The following is a 9,241-nucleotide window of genomic DNA, read 5'->3' on the forward strand; positions in this document are numbered from 1 at the left end:
ATGAGCTGCTTGGCCATTCGTATGTCTTATTTGGAGAAATGTCTATTCAAGTCCTTTGCCCATTTTTTAATCAGGTTGTTCTGTTGTTGTGGAGTTTTAGGAGTTCTCTATATATTCTGTATATCGATCCCTTATCAGAGTGCAGATGATTTGCAAATATTTTCTCATGGGCCCACCTTTTAGTCTTCGTCAAAAAATGCAAACCTACAGCTGGGCTTAAGCAGTTTATTATTTTAGTACCTTGGAAGAGTTTCCTTTTGGATGCTGAGATTTAAAGACTGGGAGAGGTGGCCGGGCCTTTTTCATACCAAAGTTTGTATACGGTGAGGTAAGGTGATCTGGGGAGGGGTTGAGGACAGCTGGCACCAGATCTAGCCACAAAGTAGGGACAAAGCAGCCCCAGTTAGGAACATACAAGGTGCAGGGCCATATAGGGACATGATATTCTTTCAATATTTGTTTACTCAGAAGAGGAGAGATGGAAGGCTTTTGGCTCCTCAGCTTGTTCCAGGGAATCCTGTTCTAGCCCCAGCCTGCACCCCACTGAACCAACAACAGACCTGTGGCTGGTCACACAGAGCCACCCTCAAATGTGTGCCAAACGGCACAGGGCATTTTCTTTAGAGCAGCCTGCTTCATGATAGCAAGATGGCTGCCAGAGCTCTGGGCGTCAGACACAATTCCTCCCACCCCACCCCCTTCAAGAGAACAATGAAGAGCTCTTTACTGGGTCTCTTTTTAGAAGCAAGACCTTTCTACTCACATCTCATTGGCCAAAATTGGATCACACAGCCATTCTTTGGCAGCTAAATTTAGCCATTTCCTGCAATCCTATAGCAGCATAACTGATTGAGTTTGACTGATTACTCAGGGTGGATGGATGTTGGGTAACCAGTCATAAACTCTGGCCTGAGTATCCCCCTTGAGGGTCTCACCCCCTACCCCAAGTGGCTTCTCAGAATATTCCTTCTGACCACATATATATCCCCTCTAGGCATGTGCCCTGACACCTCAGGAGGAAACACTGACGTTAGCAGGTGGAGGCACGTTTTGGTATTGACCAATTTTTCTCCCCCTCCGCCCTTCAGTTGGCCCTATGGAGACATTACAGCAGGTAAGGGCGCACCTGTGACCCTCCCTCGGAGCTGTCTCTCTCCTGCTATTTCCCCCACTCTGCGCCCCATGCCCTGCGGTGGTTGTGGTGACAGATGCCACAGCAGTGCCCTGACTCAGCCACTTCCCCAGCCCCCATCTGACAGCTGTGGTCCCATGAGAGATGGAAAGAATTACTCAGCACGTGCTGGATGCTCACAAGTGGCATGATTCCCTGACCTTAATATTTTTCATTTCTTGAACATGAGGACTGTAGGTTGCCCATCCTAAAGCCACATCTTCTTAAATTGTGCATGATTTTTCCAGACTGGCGAGGGACACCTGTGACCCAAGCTCCAAGTCCAATTAGGAAGAACTAGGACCTAGTCCCTCATGCTGGGCCCCACCCCTTTCCCTTCTATGAATCCCCCTAGCCCAGCAAACTGACTCCATCCATCTGGGAGAGCAGATGCATAGCGTGAGCGCTGCTACCATCCACCTGGTGCTCACAGCAGACATCACTAATCAATCGCAGCATCTTTCTCTCTGAACATGTGCTGGTGCCAGAATTCACCCAGGCTCCCAGGCAGCATCCTTGACTGGTCAGTGAGCAAAGCCAGGTCCTGTCTCATCCATTTGCCATCCTGACCTGAATCACCACCAACTTCCCTCCCAACTGTCAGGTCTCAGTCCACGGCTGCCATTCAAGTCCTGTCTTTCCTCCCCTTCTCTCGCTTTGCAGAGGAACTAACTCTGTGTTCCATGTTCCCTCATGTCCCTCTCAAAGGCTCTGTCTTGCCACAGGACCCCTGAGGTTGACATTGCTGCTCTGGTGCTCTCCAGCTGTGTGGCCCTGGCAAATTTCACACCTCTCTGAGCCTCAGTTTCCTCATCTGTAAAATGGGGCCAGGATCTGCCTGAAGAAGTCATGAAAATGTGCCTGACAGAGCCATGGGGACCACACACTAGTCACGTCCCCGTGGGGCCTGCCCCGGGCTCTGCCAGGCAAATCAATCTCGGATTTTGATGGGGCAAAAATGACACAACCAGCCAGTACTTGACACACTTTTATTTTAGCCCTTGCATCCCCCTCCCAGGCCACCTGACGTCTCTCCCCCCACCCAAGCCCGGAGGCAGCCTGACCTCATCTCATGCTTTGGTAGGGGGACATCCCCCACTGCTGTGCCCCAGGAGACCAGGGCCACTGTACCTTGAGAGTTTGTAAACCTGCACTAGGACTGGGGCTCACACCTCACCCCACCAGCTGAGTCTGCCAGGGCACGGGGCTCTGGGCTGCTAACACTCCTCCAGAGCCACCGCCCCCCGCCACAGGATTCTGGAAGCTGGGGAAGGGGACCGTACCAAGACCCCAGAGGCACCTGCCAGAGGGAGAACCAGGTGAGATCCCCTCTGGAGGCCCCCTGGCGTCTTTGAGCTGTGCTTCCCCCGCCGAGGCTGCCCCTCTCCCCGGAGGCAGGGCCCCCAGCCCGTCCCACCAGCCTGTTAACAGGAAACAAAAGGAGTGAAAACACCAAGCTTTGTTGCCAGAAAAAAAATAAACCCTAGGTATTTAAAAATAAAATTTAAGCTGAAGCCCCAGCCCACTGAGCCAGCAGCGAGCTGGACAGGCCGTGATTGCGGACACGTCGCCCCCTGCCCCGCCATGTTCCCCAGACCCCAGAGTCTCCAAAGACAGAAGGGGCTGCGGGGCTGACTGTCCATGACAGCCTCCGGGGAAATAAAGGTGGGGTGGAGGTGTCCCCAGGGCACCCCATGCAGGGCACTGAGGACTGTAAACATGACCCAGGCTGAGGGCCGGAGCCCCAGGTTCTCCCTGGACGAGCAGTGGTGCTGCCGTGAGAGGGGGGCCGGCGAGGCCCGGGGCCCCCCCCGAGCTGAGCTCAGAAGCGGGCGCTGCCTGGAGCTGGAGGGAGGGTGCCAGCTCCGCGGCTGCTTTTCTCTGCCACTGGGTCGGCACCTGGGCCCTTCCCAGGCGGTGAGTCAGCTGTGGCCTCCCCTCCCCGGACGAACGTGCTGGAAAGTCAGCTCGGGCCACGCTGCCCAGCCCGGGACAGGTCAGGCAGCTCCCAAGGGCCCCGCCCCAGGCCCGGGAGAGAAGAGCTGGCTCCCAGGGGACGAGACTGAAGGAGGCAGGCAAGCAGTGTCAGGAGAGCCAGGTAAGGGCACAAAGACGGGGCCCGGGGCCAGAGAGCCACTGCCGTGCCAGGAGCACCAGCTCGAGGCCTGTCATGGGGCCCAGGCCAGGAGCCCTGGGGACCGGGTGATCTCACTCCACCGGTCCCACGTGAAAACCTGCACCTGCTTCCCCACTGGCAGCCCTCTGAGCTCCCTTCTGTACCTGCTGCTTCTAGAAGGGGGCAGGCGGCCTGGGGCAAGGCGCAGGTGTGGTGTGCCGTGGCCCACCCCTGTCCCCGTGGAGGGCCAGCGCTGACCGGGCATTTGCTTTTCAGGCATGGACTGCCGTGGGGTCCCAGTGACCATCTGAGCTGCGGGCCCAGCGAGGCCTGTTGCCGGCAAGAGGCCCCTGCTGGGCAGCTCGGGCCGGGCCAGGGCTCGAGTTCTCTGGAAACTTCCAGCTGCCAGAGGCTCCTGCAGGGCCTGGACTCTGCTACCGTCAGGCGCGACGGGCTCCTCAAGGCTGGGCCTTCTGAGTCACACGGTCCTAACGGCCCCTCAGAATCCAGCGCCTTCTCAGCACTTGAGTCCCCGAGGCCAGGCACTCAGGGCCTGCAGGGCTGGCCTTGACCACCGTGTCCCTTCACCAGGACCCCAGTCTCCTCAGGGCTGGGCCTGTCAGAGCAGGGCCCAGGTCCCGCATGCTCTGGAGCAGGAGCCTTGGTGACCCCGGGGCCAGCTCAGGACAGGCCGTCACCGGTCAGGGCTGGGCCCGGCTGCTGAGCCACTGGTCGCGCAGAGCCCGGATCTCCTGGCCGTACGACTCGTGCAGCCGGGCGAAGGGGGCCGCGTCCAGGGCTCCGTGGGGCGCCGAGGCGCGGCGGCGGGGTGGCGGCGGCGGGGGCTCGGGGCCGGGCCCGGCGGCGGCGGAGGTGGCCGCGGGGACCTCGGTGCTCCACACGGCGCAGCCGTTCTCCTTGGGCGGGAGGGCGCTGGGCCGGCGGGGCAGCGGCGGGGGCGGGCTGGCCCCGGCGCGCACGGCCGCCAGCTGCTGCTCCAGCTCGCGCACCACCAGCCGCAGGTAGTCGAAGCTGGCCCGCGACAGCGCCTTCACCCAGCGCTCCATGGCGGCCTGGCTCTCGGCCGCCAGCACGTAGGTGCGCGCCCGGGCGCCGGCGAAGCGCACGGCGAAGGCGAACTCCTCGGCGGCGTCCACCAGCTCCACCGTGCAGCCCTCCAGGATGATGACGCCCACCGGCTCGCGGCTGGCCGGCTCCTCGAAGTAGAAGAGCATGTTGCCGCGCAGCACGAACCAGCGCCGGTGGTAGGCCGCGTGCCGCCCGCCCTTCTTGTGCAGGAAGCCCGCGTTGTCCACCGGCGCGTCGCACGTGGCGTAGAAGGCCAGGCTGCGCTCGTTCAGCTTCATGGCGGCCACGCGGGGGCCTGGGGCCTGTCCCCGGGAACAGCTGTGAGTCCCGGGCCCACCGCAGCCAGCCCCCCAGCCTCCCAGTCCCCGCTGCACGGAGGAGGAAACTGAGGCCCACAGAGCGAAGCAGCCTGCCCGGGTTCACACAGCTCCTAAGGAGCAGGGACAGGACTCGACTCCGGGTCTCGCTGGCTCCAAAAGCCAAGTTCATACCCCTTCTGCTAGTGTCCTGCACCCCCAAAATAGTGTTGAGAATTCCTGCCGCATGCTGGACGCCGTATATGTATTAACTCGTTTGGTCTTGCAGCAACCCTGGGTGACAGGCACTGGCATTCCTCCCGTTTGGAGAGGTCAGTCGCTCGCCCAAGGTCACAGAGCAGGTTGGGCAGGGCTGAAATTCAGACCCAGGCCTTGTGTCAGGTACGGCTGCTTCTACCATCCAGGCCTTCTGCCATCCTGCCTGGTCCCAGCCCTGAGTTCGTGACTCAGCCTTGGTTTGTCCATCCATGAAATGGGGACACAAGCAGACCCTCCTTCAGAGAGTTGCAGGGACTTACTTCATTCATGAAATATTTATAAAGCACCTATCCTGTGCCAGGCACTCTTCTAGGACTAGGGATACAGCAGTAAACGAGGGACAGGGTCCCTGCCCTCACGGTGCCCACGTGCTAGTGGCAAGAGACAGACAAAACGTCTGCCAGATGGTCTGCATGCCATGGGAAAGACAGACAGGGAAGGGAGTCAGGAGTGTAGGGACAGGAAGAGCATCTGATTTAGCAGGTGGTCCGGGGAAGGTGAGGGCGGGAGCCAGGGGGATATCTGGGGGAACGGCATGCCAGGTAGTGGGAACAGAAGGTGCAAAGGCCAGGGGGTGCGAAGCTGCCACCGGGCTGGAGGCACAGCCGGGAGACCAGTGGGGCTGACACAGAGGGGAGGGGGATATAGTCAGAGAGGCGGAAGCAACCGTTATGAAATAATCTGAATGGAGATGCGGGCCCAGGGCTAGGCCGACTTACAAAGAGCAAGGGGCAGGGAGCGCCATGTACTTATTTAACACAGAGGGCTCTTCCTCCATCTGTGCACTGGCCACCGTGATTTCATCCACCTTCCCCCAAAGAGTACACGACGGGGACGACACTGGCCAGGTAGGACCTATCAGGAGGTGGCATGTGGGGCCCCAGACTGGCCACACCTCCCATTGAGGTTTTCCATGGCTCCTTTGAGGTCCCACCTCGTGTTCCCACTACACAGCCTACCCTGCATAGGATGGCAGCTATATTTCTCAAGAGGTGAAGTATATAAAGTCCCTGGAATGCAGTAGGTGCTTAATTAATGTTCATTCTCTTCCCTGGGTGGTACCTTACTCAGGTTGTGGAGGAATGAGGTCTGGGTGGTGGCTCTCGTGGGAGTAGCTGACCACACATGACCTAAGGTGGAAGGGGCAATTGCTCCCAACCAAATCCTCCGTGTCATTGCCACCTCGTGTCACCCACCTACGCTGTCGGGGAGGCTTCCTGCAAGATGCAACATGAGCTGTGATTTAGAAGGTAAAATCAGCTTGTCCCAACCTACTGGTGGGGCCAAAGCCTGAGCCCTAAAAGGCTCAAGGTGTTTAATCCCCACTCTGCCTCTCAGACACAGGCTGTCCCTCTCTGAGCCTCAGTTTCTCTCCCTGCAAAATGGGGTTCATGCATTCCCTCACCACCACCAAACAACTCCCACATGGATCCTGGCCCCACTTCACACAGGAACCTCCCGCCCCACTCACCCGGTTTCCTTCCTACCTCTCAGGCCACCGCTGGCCTCCCTGCCCTCTGCCCAGCTCTCCTCGGCTACTCTTCTCTGGGTTCAAATGACAGCTCTGCAGTCCGGCTGGGTGATCCCGAGCAAGCTGTTAGCCTCTCTGTTTCTGCATCTGTGAAATGAGATCATAAAGCGCCTAAGTCAGGGTTGTGATGATGAGACAGTGACCACATGGAAGGCACGGAGCACGGGCCAGGCACACAGTACGTGCTCAGCAGTGGCAGCTGCTGACATTCTTCTCGGCCTCCCCAAAAGCCCCCAATGTGTCCTATCTCAGCACATGGCCCTTGGTTTCCCTGTCACCCCCACATCTGATCACCAAGTCCAGCAGATGCCCTTCCAGCCTCTCCCAAACCAGTACGCAGCCTCTGTGTACCCCATCTCCCGTTCAGGACCCTCACCGTGACCTGCCGGGCTGGCTGCCAGTGGCCTCTGCACTAGCCTGTCTGCCGCCTCCACCCTGGCCCTCCCCTGGGCACACTGAATCCACTCCCCAGAGAGCCAGCCTGTTAAGTCCAATCATACCCCTCCTCTGCTCTAAATCCTTCCATGGCTCCCCACTTCTCTCAGCATCAAATTCAATCCTCCGCATGGCCTCCAACTTCCCTCTCCCTACCTGCCTCTGTCCTCCCTGCTCACTCGGCGCCAGCCACCCCGGCCTCCTGTGGGTTCCTCAAAGACCCAGGCATATTGCCACCTCAGCGCCTCTGCCCGGCTGCTCTCTCTGCCTGTGACGCCCTTCCCACATCCTCACGTGGCCAACGCCTCATCCTTCCATCTTGGCTGGACCAGAGACCCCTAGTCCCTCTCCTGGACCTCAGCCTGAAATTACCTGGGTCGTGTTTGCCTGTGGTGGGAGGGCAGGGGGCTTTCTGGTCTGAATTCCAGGCCCTGGCTTGTCGTCGGTGCTCAAACACCTGCACAGTGAATCAGTTATCTTCTTAAACCTCTACAGCCGCCTGACAAAGGGTCTGGTCCCCACCCCACATTCATACATGTGGAAACTGAGGCACGGAGAGGTTAAACAACTTGCCCAAAGGCACAGTGCTGTGCCCAGAATCACATGCTCTGGGCAGACAGCCCAAATGGGGGACTGATCTTGGGGTCTCTCCACCCTATCAAGGCCAAGGAAGCGCAACTTCCCTCACATTCAGCAGCCCTCGTCCCCCACTGCCCAGATGGGGCCACACTGGTCCAAGGTCACCAGCCAGCACAGGACCCCGCTCTGCCCACGCCCCTGCCACCTCCAGCCCGGCTGGAAAGAGGCGGGCAGGAAGCCTCAGGGGCACAGGCTGCAGCCCACAGGGAAGGCCTGGTCACTGGCTCACCTCCCCACGCTGTTCTCCAGCAAGTTCAGAGTCCACTGTGGGCACTGCGATGATTCAACAGCCCGTGGCCAGGCAGGAGAGGAGAGAGCCCGGCCCCGCTCTGCTACCGGGGCCAAGTTCCTGCCTCCGCCAGTCCAGGCTGAAGGACCTTGGGCAGGTCACTTCACCTTTCCAAGCCTCAGTTTCCTCATCTGTTATATGGGCTGTGGGGAGGTTTCAACCAGCTAAATAAAATAAGGAAAAACGGCTGGCAAACTATGGGAAAGGCATTACAAACATTACAGCTGCTGTGAGTTGAGGTTTTCAGTCTCATCTGCAAAATGGGAACATTGATACCCATCCTTCTGGGAAGGGCTGAACTCATTAATCCTGAAAGCACCTGGTTTTGCAGAATGCTTGGTGGGTGGGGAGCATTCAGGGAAGGGGCTGTCAAAAAGGCAAATAATTAGCCCAAGGTCTGTAGGGGCACAGCTGGCCCCAGAACCCAGACTCTGGGGACCTGAGGCATGGCATTTTGGCACTCACTTCAAGGACATAAGTCAGAACGGCAGGTCCTGGAGTTGAATCCAGCTGCCCTGAGTGTCCCCCAGGGCGTGGGGGAGAGGGTGTGGCAGGCACAGGCTGAAAAACATGTGCCAAGAACACCGAAAAGCCGCCTTTCCAGCGCCCCCCAGCAGGGACCACAGGGCGCCAGAACGGCGCTCCAGGAACAGGCCCTTGCAGAGGCTGGTCCTCCAGGTGTGGCCCTGCTCCTGGCTGCCCTCTGTCCCTTTGTGTGTCGTGCGAAGGAGCCTCTTGAGTTCCTTAAGGGACAGCCAGAGCCGCAGAGAGGGCGGCCAACGGCAGAATGGGGGAGCCCGCGGAGGGCCGGTCCGCAGGGTCCCCCCAGCGGCAGACGTCCCTTAAGGGGCTGGGGGGTCATCGGCCAAGTTCGCCCCGGCACTGGGGAAACTGCCACTGGCGAGCAATCTCCGATGGGCAGACGCCCAGCAACGTACTCTCCAGGCGGCCCGGGTACCCCGAGGCCCAGGGCGGCCCGACCCCGGTCCCACGTCCCCTCGGAGGTCCGCCCGCAGGTCCCCCGCCAGGCCCGCCTTACCTCGCGGCGCAGGCCTAGGGCGGCGGCGGCGCGGGAGGCGCGGGGCCGGTGGGCGGCCCGGCCATGGCCCGGGACCCGCGAGGCGGCGGCGCTTTGTCTCCCGGGCGGCTCGGACGGAAGGAGGCGGGGACAGCCGGACTGTCCTCGACCCGCGGGCGCGCCCCTTTAACCCTTCCCAGCCGGCCCGCGCCGGGCCCGCCCCCGCCTCTTCCCGCCCCCCGATTGGCCGGCACGCCCCCGGGTTCGCCACGCCCCTGCGAGCCCGCCCCCAAAACACTCTTAAAGGAGCCGCGCCTGGTTCACGAATCCCCAGTGCCCTATCCCAGAAAGGAAGATTCCAGCCCTGAAAGCTCGCTG

General features: G+C 60.1%; 1 protein-coding gene across 2 annotated transcripts; it reads right to left on the reverse strand.

Moving 5' to 3' along the window:
• Positions 1-2,152: 2,152 nt before the first annotated feature.
• On the reverse strand, positions 2,153-8,993 carry PHETA1 (PH domain containing endocytic trafficking adaptor 1). Of its 2 annotated transcripts, none has more exons than XM_069496972.1 (3): positions 8,885-8,993; positions 6,439-6,569; positions 2,153-4,678 (listed from the first exon to the last, which is right to left on the reverse strand). In XM_069496972.1, the coding sequence occupies exon 3, from the start codon at positions 4,652-4,654 to the stop codon at positions 3,989-3,991; it is 666 nt and encodes a 221-aa protein (XP_069353073.1). In that variant the 5' UTR covers positions 4,655-4,678; positions 6,439-6,569; positions 8,885-8,993; the 3' UTR covers positions 2,153-3,988. The 2 variants fall into 2 exon arrangements, with proteins under 2 accessions (XP_069353073.1, XP_069353074.1); XM_069496973.1 differs by lacking the exon at positions 8,885-8,993 and adding an exon at positions 7,786-7,822.
• Between the last annotated feature and the right edge of the window lie 248 nt (positions 8,994-9,241).

The sequence above is a fragment of the Eulemur rufifrons genome, chromosome 21 (genome assembly GCF_041146395.1).
Source record: "Eulemur rufifrons isolate Redbay chromosome 21, OSU_ERuf_1, whole genome shotgun sequence".
Lineage (NCBI taxonomy): Eukaryota > Metazoa > Chordata > Mammalia > Primates > Lemuridae > Eulemur > Eulemur rufifrons.